At 42.4% G+C, this 21908-nt stretch overlaps 1 protein-coding gene across 1 annotated transcript in view; it reads left to right on the top strand.

Annotated features, from left to right (window-relative positions):
• The window catches only part of KIT (KIT proto-oncogene, receptor tyrosine kinase), a 54001-nt gene that overhangs the window by 1632 nt on the left and 30461 nt on the right, over nt 1-21908 (top strand). The window contains exons 2-3 of the mRNA XM_084517124.1: nt 15752-15991; nt 19636-19914. Coding sequence (XP_084373250.1) covers nt 15752-15991; nt 19636-19914 — 519 coding nt within the window. The remainder of the gene's footprint in view (nt 1-15751; nt 15992-19635; nt 19915-21908) is intronic.

A 21908-nucleotide genomic window follows, 5' to 3' on the forward strand; every position in this document is an offset into this window, starting at 1 on the left:
CTGTCCGCTATCCTGTTGTTTATTCACATGCAAACTTATATTATCTTTTTTTTTTTTTTGGCTTTTAGTCAAGAGCTTCTTCCTTTGGTTGCAGATAGGGAAGGAGGATGTAGAAAACAAAGCTTAACGGAGCTACTCGGAGTAAACCATTCATCTCTTCTGTCCATAGTCCCTTCCTATTCTTTGTTTTTCTTGCGTCCTAACGTATGCTTCCACTTTTCCTTTCACATGGGGATTGCTGGGTCCTCCTTTTATGCACTTTTCTGAAATGATCTTTTCTCTGTGCCTCTCCTGTCCTCCCCCGAGGCTCTCCCCGTCCCCCCCGTGCTCTGCCAGAGCCTGCACAGCATTTCCATCCCGCGGTCATGGAAGACTGGACATGATTGCTTCCAGCATCCATCAATATACCCTCCTTTCAGTCAGCTGCAGAGCAATAGGAGGCTCTCCCCGTGCCCAGAGGGAAGAATGTCTGCTTTCATAATGCTCCCCGGTACCTGTCAGCTGGGGGGAAGGAGGACTGAAGGAGGAAGACTGAACTTGATGAGTTTTCTGATTGCTGTTGCTTAGTCGCTGCCTTGACCCCCTCAACCCATCTGAACACCCAGCCCTCCCTACTCCCCCGTTTCCACCTCTCCTCGTCTTTTTCTCCTCCCTCCCCTGCAGCAGTGCTGATTCCCCTGGGCATAAACGTGGCCCAAGGCCACTGCCAGGAGCAGAGTGGAAATGTTAAAGATTGCTCAATACTCGACTCTTTTCCTTCCGTTACAACTGGGAACCTTCTCCGAGCAAGTGCCTAAGTGATTTTTCTTCAGGCTTCATAATGAAGACTGGGATAAATTTGCCAAGAAGCGAGACTCACATTTGCGTCCAGTTTAAGTACCATTCACAGAGACTGGAGGCATTTCCCTGTGCTCTTTTTGCGACTGAGAGCCTCTCGTCGACAGACGAGCGCAGCTGCAGTGTGCTTGGGTTACTCTGGCTCTCGGTGGGCTTTCTACCAAGAACCTACTGTCACCTGCCAAAACAATAAGACTGCTTTGCAGGTGTGTGGGTCGATTCAAGGGTCCTGACGCACCTCAAGCAGGGACATGTTGCACCAGGACAAAGGTGGAATCAGAAAGGATATGTCTTAAGCACATGTAAGCCCAGACAGGGGCAGATTTCAGGAGGAACATCTGAGTCATGTCCCAGTCAGGAGGAGTTTCTCATAGTAGAGCTTGGCCTTTTCTCTCTGCGGTCTGTAATGAGGGGCTCTAATGATACCTCTGTATTCTCTGCATTTCAGCCTGCTGTATTCTTAACTGTAATTCCTTGGTTTTTAATCTATTCACAAGATTTTTAAGGCATAGCTGTAGCTGTCAAGCTAAATACCAAATATTACACATCTGTGGTTTGAAGGAAAGCTTCTTTCTAGCCTGAACTTTCAGTAAACAGGCTGGTGCAATCCGAGGGTAAGGAATAACAAATTCTGGATGAAACAAGAACTGCACAGCATCAGATTGTTTCAACAACATATATGTTTATCTACAATACATGACAACTGATCCAATCTGATATCGGTCTCGTAGAAGAGAGGCAGTAATCGCTCAAGGTTAAGACACTTTTCAGCTGTTTTTTTTCTCTCTGTGTCCGTGAAGATGAATGCCATTGCAGAGATCAAGTGCTGCACATTGTCTTGCTGTACGTATGTGACACGCATTATTTTACAGATGTTGTTTTCTTTCTTGTGTAGTACAAACATCTTCCAGGATTTTGACTCATTTCCTTAAGTCTCTTTCAGCTGTATAAAGAATGGCTGGAGGAAATGAGGTCTGATGTCCTAACGCGTTGTAGTTACTGTAAGAACCCTCGCACTTTAAGTATAAAATGTTGCCTTTCTGTAATAACTTAATACCTTCTGAATATTCCCCTACACAGGAAAAAACCTGCACTTGTTTCTGTCCTTCAGAAACTCAGCTCCCCCTGTTGAGTCTCTTCAGCCCTAGAACAGCTTGAGGTGTTCACTGTGACCTTAGGCAAAAGAGATCTGATGCTAAAGACCAAGGGTATTAGAAAGTGGCAAACCAAACCAGTATTTTATGTCTTTGGGACATTTATTAAAGAAAATCTGAAGAGAATGCACATGCAAATTACCACAACTTGACACGAAAGGCATTTGAAATTTGTCTATATTATTTTACTGCGGAAGTGTTGTGCTTTGCTCTTTAAGTAAATTTTTGGAGACAAGAAGGGATTTTCCAAAGGGTGCCTGACCCTCTTTGACAATGTGACCCACAAACGGCCATAAACGGACATAATTTTACGCGTGTAAGTAGTCTCATGGGCTTGTTGCCAGACGTAATGGCAACTGGAGTGTATTGTTTGTCCACTGGCCAAGATTGCTGCAGTTAGTGATAAAAGCGTAAGAGGAATGTAAACATCTGTGTTTGAAGGGAGCAAGCGACTCCTATTTTCTAGGTTATACCAATTAGAAAACACAGTAAGTGTTAATCTCTGAGAGGGTTTACTCTTGGGGATTATATCGATTTATTCTGAAAACCTATGTTTTCAGATAGACCCTTAAATGGATTTTTAATGTTCATGCTTGTGTCACAACAGAATTATTTTGTACAGCATGTAAGGACCTTGGTTATGTTATCTTTTACAGCAAACAGGCACACAAATAACAGATAAGTTTCTAATGTTGCTAACGTGCCATGCAACTCCTAGGCTGCTCGGTACAGATCCTTTCTGAAGACTGTAGCTAAAATAAAGCATCATTTAGTAGCATTATCAACTGCAGGGAGTTTTGTCATTGTGGGGCTGACAACATTAAAAGTCTATGATTTTAAATGTCATCTGACAGCCAAGTCTCTGATCGCGTAATATAATCATTAAATACCTGATACAGAGAAGAACTCAGTACTGTCTGCTAAGCACTGACAACTGTAAATCTAAGTGATAAAGAGGATGTATGGGCTGATTTAAAGTAAGAAGAGATGAAAACTATAGAAGAGAAATTGGAAAGTCATAACGCATCTCTTGTATATTCCTTGAGGCCTGACAAATGCCAGGTTAGTTCTGCATTTCCTTTCCTTTCCCATCAGTCATTGTCTTACGCTGAGTGCTTCTCCATTCACACTAGGTGACCATGCTCTTCAGGACATGAATCAGACATCTAGGAAAAGCTTTGTGCAAAAGCCACACTGGAAAAAGAAATGAAACTAACAGGTTATGAAAGAAACTGTGCAAATATCCCCCTGTCATTCAGAGCCCGTGTGTTTCAGAGGGGCAAAAATGACCTGAATAAGCTGTGTAAGTCAGCAGTGTTTTGGGTATTCACATACCTAGGCAGCTCAGAACTAACTAGGTTCTTGCTGAACAGCATCATGAGATTAAAAACTGGTACTTGGCTCTCTTAATGTTTTTTTTTTTTTTTTTTTTTTTTTTCCTGTTGTTGTTCAGGAGTTAATGGGTGCACCAACGTCACAGGTTGACGCTTATGTCCACAGCCCTCAGGACTGGAAACTTCATTCTTTGCTAAATGAAATCTGACTTTCTCACACATTCACCTGACTCCAGCAGCAGGGTTTCTAAGAAACAGAACAAATATTAGAAAGCTTCCACAGAGCTAGCTGTAAGAGTATGGCTGGAGGGGACCTGCAGAGGTCATCTGGTCTGTCCCCTGCTATCTACCAGGGTCAGGCATAGCATGTCTTTCCAGGAAGACTTCTGGCTGGCTGCTCTAAGACAGACTTGCAGTACAGATTTTCCCACTTGTTTGTTTTTGTTTTATAATGCTTAACTAATTGTTGGAGTTCAAAGCTTCTGTTGATAGATATTTAACCTCATCTCCCTTGAAGTTGCTGAGTTCTGCTCTTTTTTGCCCTGTTCTGGTGGACATACTGAAGTGATCACCATCTTCTTGATGATAGATAGCATTTCATGTATTGTCAACTAACATCACACCTTTGACTTTTCTATGATGAACAAGTACAGCTTCTTCAGCCTTTTCTTTTGGTGTGTCTTTTGTAACTCATCCTCCTCTTGCTGTTCTTCTCAGTCCTCTCCAGCTTGTTTGCATGACCTCCAGGGACGACACCTGACTGCAGAAAAGAAATGTAGTGCTTCCAGGTTTAACAAGATAGTTATTTCCCTGTGTAGTGTGCTGCAATTTGATTCAAAGCATTGTAAATCTGATCTTAATCATGATTTAAATCAGCCAACAGTAAGCCTCATTCTAATTGTTTTGCATTTGTACTTAATCATTTTGTAAAGAAAGGTTTAACCTCCTTTATTACCATTGAAATAGTTTTAATTAAATATAGCCTTTGCACTTAATGTTATACTCAGTTTGATTAATCACAGTGCATGTATTTAAGCAATTATGTAGCTTGTTACATACACACTTATTCTGATTCTTCATGTGTATGTTTCAGTATGAAGACAGAAAGTGTTGACATTTCTTATGTATTAGATAATTGATTTTTTTACTTATGATTTGCATCAATTACAATGGAGGAAACCAGAATTCTGAAATGTTCTTCTGTTAGATAAAGAGCACCACAGAGAAGCCAGCCAATTCCAAAGAAAAAACTCATTGAGAAATGTTTTGAAATAAAGAATTAATGTCTGAAAGCCCTATCTGTAGTCAAAACTGGCGGTTTCTAGTCACTATGCTGCAAAAATTTCAGAACTAGTCGATCTCATCCTCTTTTTATTCCTAGAATGGAAATGGAAAGAAACATCCATGTATTTTTTTTTCAACTCCTTTACACTAGCTCATTTCTGAATGGGCAAGTCGCTTAATTGAGTTGGACTGAATGAACTAAGTAAGGAAAACATTTTCTCTGCACTTGCAAGGAAACTCCAGATGCCAAAGACTGGTTTATCACTGCTGCACAACCTATCTAGAGGTGCTCAGTTAATGACTTCCATCAATTCAATTGTTTGATTATCTTTAAAATGTTAGCAGCAAGTGTAAAGCTTGAATAATATTATGCCTTTTAATTTTTCAAGGATTATAAGAGGTGTAAGCTTTAATTCATATTATAGTTTCAAAGTTAGTTTTGAATATTTTTACTTCTTTAAAAGGAAAATATGCACTATAAAATGCCACATTTTTATTTTTTAGCATAGTATTAAAGTAAAAATGCATGTTAATGTGGTATTTGTGCCGGAAATGGTTCTGTTTGTATACCTTGGAATTATATAGATGCTCTTATGCACTAGCAGCTAGTGCTGATGCATTCAGTTCTGCTTCTTAGCGACTGCCTGATTCTTTTCTTTACTTTTGCTGCCTCTTGTTTGCTATTTTATGTGGCATGGAAGCACTTTCTGTGCCTAGATGAGCATAACTTTATAACTTTGAAAAGAAATCATGTTATCTTCAACAAAATAAAAGCTTCCTCCCAGTAGCATTCATTGTAACACAAGCTGTTGAAGTTTCCTATTCCATAGCACATCTGACTTCCAGGTATTATATATAAAATTGCTGACTGTGCAATAATGCTAATATCATCATCTGTAGGATTTGGGGAATGCAGCACAATAAAAGAGGTCAGATTGAAGCTGCTGGAGTAAACTCCGCATTTCTGGTCTCCTCCTATAAACTAGATACCATCAGAAAAGGTACAGAAATGGGATTCCTTGCTTAGGCAGGTATTCAAACTGTACTCACAGCAGGATGCCATCTCGTGCATGTCCATTAATCTCTTCTGGGGTAGGAAGGAGGACAACTGTTTGAGTAAGTAGCTACCTACATGAATGCCATGTATGCGGTTTGTGGTAGGGCTATGTTAATAAATTAGGAGGTAAAGTACAACTCGCAAGAAAAATATATGTGGGACTTCTGTGGACACTGGAGATTAAGTTAAAAGGCTGAGTTATGTATCTCCTTGCTAGAAGATGACTTGAGAAACGAAACTGGATTGTCAGAAATATATCCTGATCTCTATATTCAAGGCACTTCCAAGACATTGTCGCTGACAGTCTTGCTGGGTGTTAGCATGATTACCTGAAACTGGATTTGTTCATCCTCAGAGGTCCTGAAGAACCTGTGAATGAATCCTCCAGAAATCTTCGTGCTCACAGTTTCAGCAGACATGTGCAAGAATATTTCTCTAATGCTGTGTCCCCCTTTAAAAATACATGTATTAGAGGTGGTGTTGCTGGTAAGACAGTGCTTTTACACAATGTTTACACAGCATCCTAATTAGCAGCAAAGCTTGTGCACTAGTTAAATGAAGGAAATCTAACTTATTTCATCCATTCAGTGATTTCTAAAAGCTTGAAATTAGTTTATATGGACAAATGTGGAAATACTCCAAAACAGACTTCTCAAATACATTAATTTGCCATGTGGATGGATTACATGTGATGAAATGACTTGTACTGCAGTAATAGAGGTATATAAATACCTTATCCACCTTATCACTGAAAACAATTTTTATCTCATGATTCTGCCAGTTTTTTCAGCAAGGGAAAAGAGAATACAGTGTAATATGTGCATAAAAAATAGCTCTGCCTTTTTCTGCAAAATTTGGTGAGCATGTTTATTAATCTGAAGTTCTTATTTATTGCTGCAATCTTCTAGGAAAAAGTACTGAACTAAGTACCTAGAGAAAGTAAAAAGCAATGCTCCTCTTTGTGGTATTTAATGTGGTCCATCATAAGAGCAATGATAACATAATTATGCAATTATTGGTATATTTTCCCCTCTGGAGGCCTTATGTAGATGATTACCAGTGCACCTTTTAATGAAATTGCTACTATTTGATAAAATTACTGCCAAGATTTTAAATAATTATAATTTGCGTTGCCAAAAGTCTTACATCTCCTTCCTCAGTTGAGCCTGTTCCAAATAGGAATTAGTTCAGATTGCAGAACGATTCACTTTTCTCCAGTTTTCTCATTTATCTTCGTTAAAACTACCTTTTCACTGAATTTTGGAAAACATGCTTTCAAGCCCATGTTGTTCATTACAAGGAACATTTGTTCAAAATGGAAGTTGAAAGATACTGCACCTTTTAATGTAAATGTCAGCAAAGAGAAGTGAGAAGAAAAAGCTATCAAAGAAACAGACTGGATGAATGACAGCTGAATTTGAATATACCGTGTATTAGTGCACTTTTTGATTCCCTTTAATTGTTCTCCTTACTTACTTTATAATTTGTATATTTTATGTGTCTACCAGCTGCAAAAAAAGTGTGGGAACAGCTGTTTAATAACTAATTTTGGAAATTAGAGGGGAAAAAAGAAATATTTGTGTAGAAGTAAGGATCAGTGTAAATGCTGTATATTTCTCAAAATTGACAAGTGTTTTGGCAAGCAATTACTCCTTCTTTCCATAAATCCTACTTAAACGTGTGTATACACATTTATTTATCTGTCCTCTGTAATTTTACTTTGAATAAGAATTAGCAGGTAGTTGCTTTAAGCTCAGACCTTTCTTTTTGTTTAAAAACTTAAGTCTGGTTTTGCTTGTGAACACACTGCCTGTAGATTCCTTCTGTGGTGGGAAGTTTGGGTGTGGGAGACCATAGCATGTCTACATCATGTAATAAAATGGATTAATCACCTAGAGTAGGTTACTGCTCGTTGTGCTTCAAGATGAATGGCTGGGCTGCTATAGTGCATATGGTTCTGTTCTGGTTTCAGTTGGTACAGGTGCTCATGTAAAACAAAAAAGCCCCAAAACTGACTACCCAGAAAAGCAATATTCAGGCAGGTGTTGTATGCAAACATGGAGAGAAGTACAGTGTTTGCTGCCGAGGCCATTTGGTATGTGTGCTGACCTATAGTTATGTGTCTACCTTTGAGAAATGCCTCTATTAATTGCGTAAGGCATGGCAATCAGAAATGGCAAGCTGCTTAGTATAGTAGACTGCAAAAGTGTCTTGTCTGCATGGCTTGAGTGTCCTCACTCCTACAAGGAAAAACAAAGCTGGGGGAAGATGAATATGTCTTCTGCCTTTGGAAGGTACAGGTACCTCCCCCAGCTTTCTGCTTTGAGCGATCATGGCCCTGTAAGCCATCTCTTTAATGTCTGTTTTGCAGGTCATGTGCAGAGCTTGGTCTGCTCAGCCTGCTTCTGAAATAAGGGAGCAAAGTACGATTAGCTGCATATGCTAATTGCTCACCCTGCAGGAGGACCTGCTGGCTTCCGCCCACAAGCAAGGGATCAGCCTGGGTGCTCATGCTTGTCCTGTCCTGTGACTGTCTCTCTTGGAGAGTGGGATCTGCAGGGGGTTGGAGAGTTGGCTGGGTTTGTCTTCTGCCCAACCACATGTTGCCACCTGGCCGTGATACTCGCTGTTTCCGATTAACCACATGTCATTTGGAGGGCAGGTGATCTCTCTTTGGAAGTAACTAGGTGTCTTAGTTATCTGAGCTCAGTTATCAAAGCTTTTGATCTGTCCTGTGGAGTCCCCTCCCAGGACTTGAGATGTTTAGTGATGCAGTTCTGTGTAAGAGCAGTCTCAGGACATAGAGCTGAAGTCTTTCTATGGGATGGCACTGCACAGGGAGGTGGCGTGGCAGGGGTGTCTTGCAGCCAAGGTCCAGCCACACCTATGGTTTCTCACACTTAACCCTTAACAGATAATAAAAACAACCTTTGTTCCAGGCTCCTTCCACTTCCTCTCTGGAGTTCGTTATGGGTGGGAATCGCCTGGCTCCACACTTGCTCTTTGTGTTGGGAGATACCCATTTCTCCATTCCTCTGGCTTCAGAAGAATTCTTTTTGGCTGCTCCTTTGAGCGCTGGGCTTCTTCCTCTTGCTCTCCCTACAGCCCTATGCTGCCTCTCTGCCCCTAAAGGGCGAAGGGTTTGGGACTGGGGAGGGGGTGACAAGGACACTATGTGAGAAGACAGTGATTGCCCTCATGCAGCTGGGTAAACACCAAAGCTCATCCTCCCCCATTTTTCTGCTTGGTAACTTGGAGCCTCTGAGGATGCAAAATTTCAGTGCAAGTGCTAGCACAGCCGCTGGGAAAGAGAGCACTTCTACTTGGGAAATGCACAGCACTGAAAAGTCTGTTGGTCTGCAGATGGCAATGACTCTGTTAGATGGGTTAGAAGCAAAACGCTTGGGTCTGCATGGCAGCCTAATCAGTCTAAACCCTACAATACATGATTGCTGACGGTTAAGTTAGTTTTCAGTCTCCAGAGTGAAACTGGGGCAGCGGGGCAGGTCAGTCTTTCTATCAGTAAGGAGTTGTGGCATTCATATGTCCTGAGACTCAGCAATACTTGCGAGGAACAATCATGTCTTTGGTCTTTTTTTTGGTCTATGTTGTTGAGGAAAACACTAGCCTGGGTGTTGGCATGGATGGTTTCTTCTGCAAAATAAGAGGGTATACTGCTAGCCTTGTCTTCCTCCGTAGTGTAGCTGTAGTGGTATGTGATGCAGCTTTCAGATCAAATCATTGAAAACTGACATTTGCCATTGCAAAACTTTTCATCTAGCATAAGGGAGAGTGTCTGTTTGGTGAAGTGGAACAAAACAAGTAAGCATATGATAGCATCTTTCCTTTGAAAAAATCTGGGAGGTTTTTATGCACCAGAGTAAATTAAAGTTCCTTCAGCGTGATTAACATGTGAGTTTTCCACTTACTTGTTTCTTTGGGGCATAAAATGGCAGGGAAAAAAAATCTTACTGAAATGGTCTTAAATTTGGCTGTACAAAACATCTATCAAGTGCATAGTGGCTTTAACAAATAAGAGACAGAGTTGGAAAGGTACTGCTCTTCAGTTAGACCAACTAATACAGAAAAACAGACAGGCTTCTGCTGTCTGTGACTTTTGCATGTGAGTTAGAGTTACTTTTGCTTCTGCTCTTTTAGACCTGCAGGAGGCTTGTGTGTCTGAAACCATATTCATTTTTCCAGCAGTACTGGGCATGCTGAAAGAGGATATTACCTCCCTGCAAGCCATGTCGTGCTGATATCCCCAGACCACTGTATCTACAACAGCGCCACTACTTTAACTGATAAAGCCTATCTCTTGTTTCTGCTCTCTTATGTTGTTGTAGATGAGAAACTGAAAAATGCAGCGAGTGAGGTCTGTGTGATATCTCTTGAAACGAAGTCAGTGCCCAGCTCTGCTGTTGTTGGGCTGCTCCACCTGCAGCTGCTACAGAAAGTCTGGGTTCCCAAATGTGTGCCTGGGGTTCCTTAAACAGCAACACTGCATGACAATAGCAAAATAGGGGTCCTTACAATGAGGTGTTTGTATGTGGTGGCTGTAGTGTGAAGTTGTGCTGTGCCCTCATCTTGGAAGATGTTTGAGATAAGTTTAACTTGGAAGGGGGTAGGGTAAGGCACAGTTTTTTGGTAGCTGTTATTGTTGTTTTTTTTTGTTTGTTTGTTTTTTCTTCTCTGAAAGCTATCTGTTGTGTTGTTGAAATACTACAAACTTGTTCCTTTTAATGTTTAGATAAGAGTTGAAAAAGGAAGCAGAGGGACTAAGCTGCTGGCCTAAGGTTTTGCAGGAAAGCTGTGGCAGAGCTGGGAATAAAATCCACCCTGCGTGACTCTTTGGCTTATCCCATGGCAGTCCCATGTCCTTTGTTTGCCTGGCAGCTGGAGACAATCTCGAGTTGCTTATGAGCATGATGGGGATGTGCACCTGATGTGCTTTCCCCTGCTATGGCAGCCTTGTGGCTGAGGCTGAAAAAACTCCCACATAAAAACAACTTTTTTCCAGGTTGATGAACTCCTTAGCCAAAGGTTTTGTGTTTGCACATCCCTTAATTGTTACAGGAACATTCTGCTGTCCTTAATCATATCCCTGCAATTTGACCTGAATTTCCTATTGGTATTATCTAGAGCCGTTTCATTTTCTAATTCCTCCAGCCTGGTTTTCCAGATGTTCCTTCTGCATGCAAAACTCACCAGTGCCGTACTCCCCCTCTTTCCTCCCTCTCCCTCCGTTTTTAGGGCTTAGGAAACTGCTTGTAATATATTCATGTATTCTGCTTCTTTTTGCAGTTACGCAGCCTTGTTCACAAGTGATCCCAGCATTGTAATTCTTAATTAAGATTTGTTATTTTACAAGGAGAAGCTAGGATGGAATTGACTGTTTTTGGCTGTGGGACACAGATTTAGAACATCCAAAATGAGCCTTGGGCTGTCCAACTCTGAGCTTTGCAATTTATTTTGTTTGTTTGTTTTTTACATTGTTAATCAGTAAGTATTTGCCTTTTCCAATCTATTTTGCTAGCATAATTACCTACCTGCTGGTTGCCCTTGAGGACAACTCCAGAGGGTCATGCAGAGCCCCCCAGTGTGGTGTTCTTGCTATGGAACACATGGGAAGGGTTGGATGTTTCATGGTGGGACCATGGCCAACAGTCTCTGCTAGTCCACAGGAGCCATGGGAGCAGAGGATGAGTTTCCTGTCTTCCCCTTGTCCTGTGGGGCCCCTGCGGTCAGGTGGGCATCACTGAGGTTGGGACACTCAGCTGAATAATGAAATTGTGGTCCATCTCCTTTTCCAAGATGTAAGGAGGTAGGGAGAGAGCATCAGCATGCCAGGATGCATTGTTTCTATGTACCTGACCTACCCCTGGGAATTTTCAGTTGGCACATAGCCATGGGTTCCTCCATCCTGTTGCTTAGAGAGTTGATGGTCCCACTGGTGACTGGTAAAGTCATGGTCCTTCCTGGGGTCAACATGGAGCCCTGGGAGGAGACAGCAGACTGCATCCCATGGGGTTCTGCACTTGGAGATCATCCTTAGCGTATAGAATGCCCTCAGACAGGATTCCCAAGTTCTTAGTGTTACCATTATGGTTATATGTTTATAGCTGGTGTTACTGGAGCGCACAAGAGCAACAGCGTGCCTGGAAGAGCACCCTTGTACTTCAGGTGCAGTACAAATGGAGCAGTCTCAGACATGAGGCATTAACAATCCGTGAAAAAATCAAGAGATGGCAGATGGACATATGCTGTGGGGATTAATACACTGGATTACAAGTTGGTGGTTAAACTCTCAGATTTCTGCTATTTAATTATTCCTCCAAAAAGAAGATACAAAGTCATTCCTTTCTTTCTAAGCACTGTTTTAATTCTCTTTTAAGAATAGGAGATATTTGGGTGTAGAACACTAAACACATCTGGTAGTCCTTCCTTTTGCCACCTGTCGTCTTTACGCTGCCATATTTTCTTTTCTTGAAGACACCTTGTTTCAGAAGATGACAGGTAAACGTTAGGCTGTGGGAATTCCTTGCACAAGGGATTAAATCAATTTGTAAATTGTTTGGCAGAGAAATTCTAGGCTGTGTAAAAGGAACCACAAAAACATTGTCTTGAAATGTGCAGGATGGCTTCAACTGCAATATCGTAGCTTGTCTTGTGGGGTACCACAGTATGCTCCTTTCATCTTTGCCTTTCTTTCCCTGGCTCCAGTATGCAATGTATTTCTTGTGCCCCTGGATGGAGTCATGCTCTGCTGTGTTGTTTACCACCTGTAAAAACTACCCACCAACTTGCTAGATGGTCTGTAATAAATGTTACACAATTTGAACGCCTAACCTGAATGGGTATGATGAATGCTAAGAAAAAGAGTAGGTAAAAGTCACAGACATCACATAAAAATACAAAATGATGTTTTTCTTAATCTTTCTGGCAGTTACTATTTCTGGGATGTTTGTTTATGTGTTCAGTCGTGTGAGTTTGTGTAGAGGATTAGTGGACCTTGTGTGGAAAATTTCTGGTGGCACTGGAAAAACGGTCGCTGTTGGACTGCCTCTCAGGTTGTAAGCAAATATAAATCAGAGGGAGATGAGGAGCAGACACGGGCTCCCTCCAAAACCCATACCACAAAGTAATTAGATTGTGGTGGTTTGACCATCCTTTGCAGCCCACACTGTCCTAGCTGCTGGGTTTGTCAGGAAGGGGAGCAGTTACCTGACCTGGTCTCAATCCACTTGAAGAACAACTAAAGCTATGAGATAAGTGAATTAAGTCTGGACTGCATAATCTCGTCCCAGCAAATTATCTGATTGTTTTTCTTGAGTATCTGTTGTTATCTGCGTGGGCAGGGAAATTCAGCCTCAGAAATGAGAAGACTCATTTTTTTGAATGCAAGTGGGGATGTTTTTTGAGAAATGTTTTCCTCTCTCAGACATGGATATCACATGTCAAGTCCAACTGTGCTGTATTGTGCTACACGTTAGAGGGGCACGAGGTGATGGATATTGTTAGGATTAAAGAGCTGGTCTTCGGAAGAGGAAGGGTTTGTTGCTGCAATATCCCTCAGCATTCGTGCACATCACAGTGATCTGTATGGTTCAGATGGACCATCCACACTCCTTTTGTAGGTCGGTTTTGATTTTTGTCTATGCACTGGTTGCCTCAGGTCTGTCCCTCACCTCTGCCAACCAGCTGGTTAAGCCTTACTTTACACCTTCAAGTGCAATAGGGCAGGGTAGTAGGCGGGTTTGGGAAGGGGGAGAAGCCCCATGCCTGGCTGCATGGTGTGTTACAGTGGGCAATGCTGAGGCTGCAGTGAGGCATAGTGTGAGAGCATCCCTCACCTATGCAGACATTTGCTGCATTGTTTTTGTTGCTGCGAGTGTGTCTCTGTCCATGTGGTCAAGGTGTCACGTTGGGGTGGCCGTTGTTGAGCAGGGAGTGTGAGGTGGGGATCCTAGGGGTCATCCTTCTGCTTTCAGAGAGGTGTCCAGTGGGTTTCCCCTGGCCCCTTTCACGTGTGGAATTAGGATCTGGGTGACACTGGGCCTCTGCAAGCATCGCCCCTTGTGCTCGTGGAGGAGGGCTGCCCTTGCACGGCATGAGGAGGGGGAGCATTGGTGTTTGCCTCATGACTGCAGCCTGAGGATCTAGTGCCAGAGTGGGTATAAAGCCCTGCACTTTTACTATTTTGCTCTGATTTGAGGGGTTTGCACATCAGAGGTCTCCTTGCCTCTGCCCTGCTCTCAGTCTGCATCTGCTCTCCTGTATGCCAAGCCACTGCTGGCTGGGATCTTCACCCCTGAGATGCTGGAGTTTTACCCTCCTCAGTTGAGCTGCCATGCCACAGGCTCACACCTGCTCTTTGAGGTGGCAGGTTTGAAATTAGAAGTGTGTTTTTTCTGCTTTTTTTTTTTTTTTTTTTTGTCAATTATTATTTCTAGGATGCTTGCTTATGCATTCAGTCATGGAAATATATATGCGGGGTTAGTGGGCTTCATGTGGAAAATTTCTGGTGACGCTGGAAAAATAACTGCCTGTTGGGTTGAGCGCTGATAAATGAATTTTAATCAGAGGAAGGTGGGGGGAGAATGAGGGCTCCCTGCAAGACCCAGACCACAAACAAAGTAATTAGACTGTGCAGGTGGTCTGACCATCCTTTGCAGCCCACTCTGTCCTAGCTGCTGGGTTTGTCAGGAAGGGGAGCAGTTACCTGACCTGGTCTCACTCCAGTATGCACCTTCAGAACAACTAAAGCCGTGAGATAAGTGAATTAAGTCTGGACTACATAATCTCATCCCAGCTAATTATCCGATTGTTTTGCTTAAGCGTCTGTTGTCATCTGTGTGGGCAGGGAAATTCAGCCTCAGAAATGAGCCCAGAGAGTGTTTTTGAATGCAGACAGTGTTTTCGGTGGCGTGACTCTGCTTCTAGATGTGGATGTCGTACAGTCGTGCACAGCTGTGCTTCACATGAGAGGGACGTTAGCTAACAGCGCTCATTGCAAGTTAGGAGTTGCTTGTAGGACAAAAGAGCAGCTCTGGAAGGGGAAGGGCTTGTTCCTTAATACTGCCTCAGTACTTGTGTACATCATTCGGATATTCAAGCAAGTACTTAGTAGTAAGAATTTATCTGCTTTTTCAGCTATTAACTCCATTTTGTATGTTCACTAAGACTTTCCTATCAGGGTATGCTAACACAGCAACCCGCTGCTTGACTGATGTAAATAGTGAAGCCAGAGAAGCCCGGAAGTACTTCTTTCTCCAAGTACACCATGTAAGCTGGGAAGTGGTTGGGAATTGTGAATTGAGGCTGGTAATTTTACACCACTTTACTTTCTGAGAGCTTAAAAAAGTTGTTACGGTATATTTGGTGAAAGAGATGGTAACAGCTCACTTTGAGCAGTGTTAGTGACTGGGAGCTTGGTGCCTTGGTGACAAGGTTTTGGTAGTGTTGGGATTGAAGCTTGAAGGATATTTCCCCCTTTTTTCTTTTTCTTTTTTTTTAAACAAATGTCAAATTACTACCTCAAGAAAAGAATGTGGAAAGTAGGTGGTGGCTTTTTTGTTAAACTGGACGTTTCTAACTGTATGAGTGGAGCTTCTGAGTATGGGAGGACAGTTAAAAAAAGATAACTGTTGAGCAAGGAAAGTTTAGTTCTTGGCAACGTACTGAGTAAATGACAAAGAATGATTAAAAGTGCTGCCATGTAGAATCAGGCTCATATGTTCTTGAATTTAATTTTTAAATAGCTTGGGTCTGTTCCCATTCAAAAGCCAAACCATTGCAGAAACTGGTGCATCTGAAACTAGTTTCAAATGGTTTTTTAAAGGCCATTTTCCATCTGCAGTGGTTATTTGCTATGTGTGCACTAGGTCTTGCAAGGCAAAAGGTGGCTGTATACTTGCAAGGAATGCCATTGCAGCTTAGTACTTTTAAGAAACAACCCCAAAAATATTAACTGCATGTATATAACTAGAAATAACAATTTCATTGCAGGAAAAAAAAAAAAAAAAAGCATTGTATTGACAGGCATTGTATTTTGTGGTTTTCTTTTTTGTTCTTTTTTTTTTTAGGTGGTTCACTGCCTCATGAAGAATCTTCACTGGTTGTGAATAAAGGGGAGGAATTAAGGCTGAAGTGCAACAAGGATGGACCTGTGACTTGGAATTTCCAGAACTCAGACCCATCAGCAAAAACAAAGAGTTCCAATGAGAAAGAGTGGTACACCAAAAATGCAACAGTCAGAGACATAGGCAGATACGTATGCAAAAGCAAAGGGAGTATTGTCACCTCTTTTTATGTTTTTGTTAAAGGTAACTATTACTGAATGCTTTATTTTTGCTTCCCCCATCCCTTCTCACTCCCAAAATAACAGGATCATAAATGCTGGAGGAGGAAACATGTTTGAGTTGAGGCACAAGGGACTAATAGGAGAAAACTTCTTTCCTGCCCAGCAGAAAGAAAACTTCATCCCAGCTTTGCTTGCAATGGCTTTTTCACCAGAGCAAATTTCTGAATGAGTTTCTTTTTACATCCTTGTTGCTTTGTGGTGAGATTTTATACCAGAGCTGTTCATGTAGAAACTAGTCAAGTGACCTAAATCAGTTGTGTGAGTCAGTTGTACTATAAGGAAACAAGCAACATGTACGGAAATGTGTTTTCTAATTCAATGCTATCCATCAGTATGGAGTCATGTAAGGTTTGACACCAAGCTCTTGATTTATTGAGGCAGTTAGCTATAGGATTTGTCTTTTTGAGGCTGTGCTCTCAGGGTTAGGCCAGCAGGCAGCAAATGATTCCTCTGCCTCTAGCTCCTGATCTACCTTGTGTCTGCTCAGATACGTCTTAGAAGGGAAAAAAAATCCTCTGCTCTGACACATTTTCCTAATTCTTCCTTTTTGTCCAGTGTGTTCTTCATATTTCTTCTGTTCTTTTGTTCACTCCCAATCTGTGGCTTCATCAGCTGTCCTCAAGCTGCCAGTTTACCATGCCTGGAATTCCCTTTTCCTTTGTAAGGAGGACAGTTGCTTTGCTTATGCTTTGCATAGTTCTGGTGATCTTTTTTTTTCCCTGCTGATGTAAAGAAGTCCTACAGTTTCCACATTCTTGGAGATAGCATTCTGCATCCAGCAGGGGTTGCCTTGGAGAGCTTTCCTTGAACCCTTCCAGTCCTTTGGGAATTACTGCAAGGTTGTTCTCCAAGGTGGGGAGATACCAGCACAGCACAGCAAGGAGTATTTTCGCAAGGGAAGGTATCAGATGGGCACACAGCTTAAAGTACAAAGCCCTTGAGTTGTCCAAATAGCCATGCAGCTACTGTGAATGATTTTTTTTGACCTACTGTATTTCTTTGAGACTATGACCAAAGGAAATCTGGCATGTATTTTACCCATACCTGACAAACATTGTTGACTTTATCTTCCACAACTGTTTTCTTGAAGGTCATGGTAATTATCTGAGACAGCTGTGATCATAGATACATTTGTGTCTTCCATTACTCAAATGACTCCTTCACCTTAGGATAGCAGGCAACCCTCCTGCTGAGCGTGATTGCCAAAACATCAGAGAAGCTGTGTGGCCCTTATGCAGCGTGTTGTTAACTTCTTTGTCTTAACTGTGTGAAAAATGTGCAAGCTTCACTTTGACAAATTCTTGGCAGTAAAATGAATGTTTGTGATGTTGGCCATTATTTTGCAATAGGGTGGCCTTTAATAGGGCAGCCTTTATAGCTGTGTTTCAGTGACACCTTATGACACCTTGAAAATAGTGCCATGAGCACAGCTGCTTGTGAGGTTGCCACAGGCACCCACAGTTTCTGCTTGTACAGCTGGGAATGAAGAGAAAACAGGACCAAAAGTAAAGCTGCAGAAGGAACGCCTCAGTCCTACACAGTCCCAAGTGGCACATAAAGTGGTGACAGGTGTTTATCTCTTATGCTGATTTTGATCTACTAACAATGAGTTTTCTGTGTCCCTATGATCAAGGATGACGCAGTTGTTGACAGACTTTAGGCGTGTGTCTCTTTCACCTTTCTGCTTTGGCAGAAAGTGCCTGTGTTGTATCTACAGAAGCAGTTTGTGACCCTGTCCAAATAAGTTCAGTGAAGATCAAGTCTATTCAGACACTTTTATAAGAGCGAAAAATCCCTTGATCTTAAGTCTTTTCAGACATGAGCAATGGCAAGCACCTCCGCAACTTGTGCTGGGAACCTGACTTATGCCCAGAAGGCAGGTGCTTCCCAATGTGTACCTGGGGTGGAAAAGCTGTGAAGGAAAGAATATGACTATGAGCAGCCTTGTTTGAGCCTGGATTCCCTACAACAAATCCTTCCATGTCTTCTGACCATGACGTTTCCCTTCCAGAGGGGGATGGAAGATGGGAGGAGAGCTCCTCAGTGATTCTGCTTACCCCAACAAGGCCTTCCCTGCAGGTTCAACTGTTGGTGAAACAGGTCTTTGTTCCTTTCTTCTATTTTCAAGAACTTTTTCCATAGCGAGCCGTGCTTTCTGTACAGTGAAGATACTTTGGCTCTGTCTGTATTGGGGAGGAACTGGACTGTGAGGAAACCAATCCGTAAACTTGCTGAGACCAGGGACATTAAGATGAGCACTTCTAGTATGCAGTTTCCTAGCTTAGCAATGACAGCTATTTGTAGCATTTCTCTGTGTGCAAAATGTCACACTTTAGGTCTGCTCAGACATACTTTACACTTCCGTTTCTGTTAGTAGTCTCCATTCTCTAGGTGTAGACTGATGCTTTAGTTTTCTATGTTTTTAGTTTGTGGTTTCTTCCTGGGCAGCAGTATTGAAAGGGCTAAAACTACTCCTCACTCTCACTTAGAAACCAGATACTAACTTCTGTGTTCTGTGATGAACCACCTTTGTGATAGAAAGCATTCCCCAATGGCCTACCTAAATGTCCCATGCTTCATATTCAGTCTGATACATCTTGTCTTAAACCAAATGCATATTATCTGTTATCTTAACAGACTTCGCAGTCTTCTCTGTTGTCACAGTTTGTTGATCTCTAGTGACTCAAGTTGTTCAAGGCCACTTTACAGGAAGAAAGAAAACTGTTTCTAAAATTCTAATTCATGCTACCTTGTAGAGAGGGCAGATGGGAGCTGAAATATGCTTTTACAGAGTGTTTGTCACTACATCATCCCTTATTTTTGTGTTTGCTATTAATGGCCAGGTTCTTAGCGTTTCAAGGTCATCGGCTATCATGGGCTTCAACATTGGTTGTAATAGTGTTTAAATTACTGTATGTTTGTGTACTATGGTTGGCCAAGATGAAATGCTTTAGAAAAGTTATTTTATGAAAGATTACATGATTATTTTTCAATCAGATATGCTGTTTCTATGCCTAGGTTTTTCTGCAGAGGCTAAAAATACCCCTGGTTTCAGGGAGGAGAGAGAGAGAGAGAGAAATTGTTTGGTGCTTCCTCTAGTAGCAATGTGTGTTCATTTAGATTATGTATTTTACAGAAGTGAAAACCATAATTTTGGTGCTTTTCAAGTTCCATTTGCTCATAAATTTCTTCAAAATCCTCCTGTGGGCATGAAACCTTACAGCCCTGCCACAAGCTAAAAGCAAATTACTTTTAATGGTCTGTGAAAATCTGTTTACTGTTGTTGGGGGTGGATGGTGGGGGTTTGGAACTACACAAAGCACAAAAAAAATTCCATCCCCCAGTAAAAAAAGCAGTAGGTTTTATTTTTAGTGCACATTATTCTTTAGCGTGTCTGGTACTGAATGCTACTGCACATCTCCTGTTGTGCTGCTCTTTTAAGACAAAAGTTAACGTCTCTTAGTAAACGTGAATTGGGTAATACTCAGTTTTACTGGCTAAATGTAAAACATTCTTTGAAATAAGTGCCCAGCTGCAGAGTTAAGGTTATCAGAAGTTTCCACTGCAATGTCAGCTGTTCTTACAGGTCTTTGTGTTCCTTCACAGATCCAAATGTGCTCTTCCTTGTTGATTCTCTCATCTATGGAAAAGAAGACAGTGACATCCTGCTGGTGTGCCCACTAACAGATCCAGATGTTTCGAATTTCACCCTGAGAAAATGTGATGGCAAACCTCTCCCCAAAAATATGACATTCATTCCTAATCCACAGAAAGGCATCATTATAAAGAACGTACAGAGGTCATTCAAGGGCTGCTACCAGTGCTTGGCAAAGCATAACGGAGTTGAGAAAATATCGGAGCACATCTTCCTGAATGTGAGGCCAGGTAACACAGGATTTTTGTCCTCTTGTAGAGCACCTGATTTTCATCTTCACAGGAATTGATGGGAAGTGCTCCAAAGAGAAATCTCCCCTTGTGTCCTGAGCTTGCTGCAGGGAGGCTCAAGGTGGTGGCTCATCTAGAGACTTTTGGAATCTTCTACTCAGATGTGCTTCTGCACCAAGGGATTACTTTGTGGCACCTCTGGCTGCTGTAGGCAGCCCAGAGAAAATTGGTAGTCTTAGGAAGTTTGTTCTGGGCAAGTTGTGTGAGGGTACAGATTGTCATGTGAGACATGGGTTGTGGCTATGCTGGGCAGGTTTGGCCACGATCACTCATGTTTCCTGTTTAAGGTGATTTCCAGGTGTTCTTTTCACCATGTAAGAAACTTGGGTTGTGCTGTTAAACCTGGGGGACAAACCAATGCCCTGAGGTTTGGACAGGCTTGTGCAGGCAAAGTGGAGATTTGGATGCATGACTCACATGCCTGCTGCCCATAAGTGACAGCAGGAAGAACTGATAGATGACCTTGAAGAAGAGGGATTCAGCAGAGAGACAGATCTTGGGGGAGCACAGAGTCATCATTTGTCTCCGTCTTTATGAGTGAGGATGTTCACGACAGCAACTGTGCTCCCAGTACAAATGAGGAATGTGATGTGGCTGGGCAGCCAGATACACCACTTAGCTCTGCAAACACCTTGATGAGGCTTTGTATTTTACCTTCAGGTGAAATAGGGCAGAGTGGTAGGTGGGTTTGGGAAGGAGAAGCCCCATGCCTGGCTGCACAGTGCAATACAGGCAGGCTTTGTGTGGAAGGTTTGGAGCCTGCTATCGCACTACATGTTGTTAATCTGCTCTATAAATACTCCCAAGAGAAGCGGAGGGAGAGACTGTCTCAGTGTTTCCTCAGGGGCAAGTACGACAGTTTACTCTCCGTGTAGTTCTTGGGCTCCTTAAATATCCCTTGCTCCAGCTGAGTGTGTCTCCTCTAGCACATGTGGGCAATGCTGGGGCTGCAGTAAGGCCTAGCAAGGGACCATCTCTCGCTTATGCAGATTTTTGCTGCATTGTTTCTGTCACTGCAAGTGTGTTTGTCATGCGGCCAAGGTTGAGGTGGCGGCTGTTGAGCAGGGAGCATGAGGTGGGGATCCCAGTGGTCATCCTTGTGCTTTCAGAGGGGTATTCAGTGGGTTCCCACGTGGAGTTAGGAGCAGGGTGATGATCAGCCATGACAAGCATCACCCCTCGCGTTCATGAAGGAGGTGATGCAGTGGTGTTTGCTTCTTCATGCCTGTGGTGGTGTGCCCTGCTTGGTCCTGGGCTCCTCCTCAGCAGTAGGAAGGGGTTGACAGCAGGGGCTGACTGAAGTCTGCAGTTTGATATGGCAAATTGAAGAAGTCTTCTTCCTGGTGATTTGGAATCTAACAGAGAGAATTTTAATGTCTTCTAATGAATAATAAGAAATTTTAATTAATGAGAAGAGAACTAAAGTTTAATCAGTACAGGCATCTCTGGCATTCTCCTTTGACTAAAAAAAATCAAGTCCATTCTTGCTGTCTCTGGTGTTTGTTCTGTAACAAGTTTTTTTCCAACTGTTTTTTCAGGAATGGCCAAAGAAAGAAACTGCTTAACAGTTGATTGACACAACTGTCATGTCTCTGACATAGGAGAATGCAAGTTGTCATATTGGACTATTTCATTTTTTATGGGGTAGAAGCCTGCACTTGCTTAATACAATGGTGACTTCAGACAACAAGGCACTAACTTGGCATCCATCGCCAGCAGCCCACTGATGGTAGGCAGCAGTATGTGGCCTGGAGGACCTGGGCAGTCTGCCCATGTTCTCCATCTGGGAGGAAGTGTGCACTGAGTGGAAGCATCTGCTGAAGGCCACCAGCAGTAAGGCAGCACTGCGGTGTTGGCATTTGTTGTAATAACTGGGCTGTAGTTTTAAATCAGTACCAGTCCCCACTGTCTCCTTAGCTGAAGACTTAAGTGTT

The sequence above is a fragment of the Aythya ferina genome, assembly GCF_964211825.1.
Source record: "Aythya ferina genome assembly, chromosome: 4".
NCBI classification, from domain to species: Eukaryota; Metazoa; Chordata; class Aves; order Anseriformes; family Anatidae; genus Aythya; species Aythya ferina.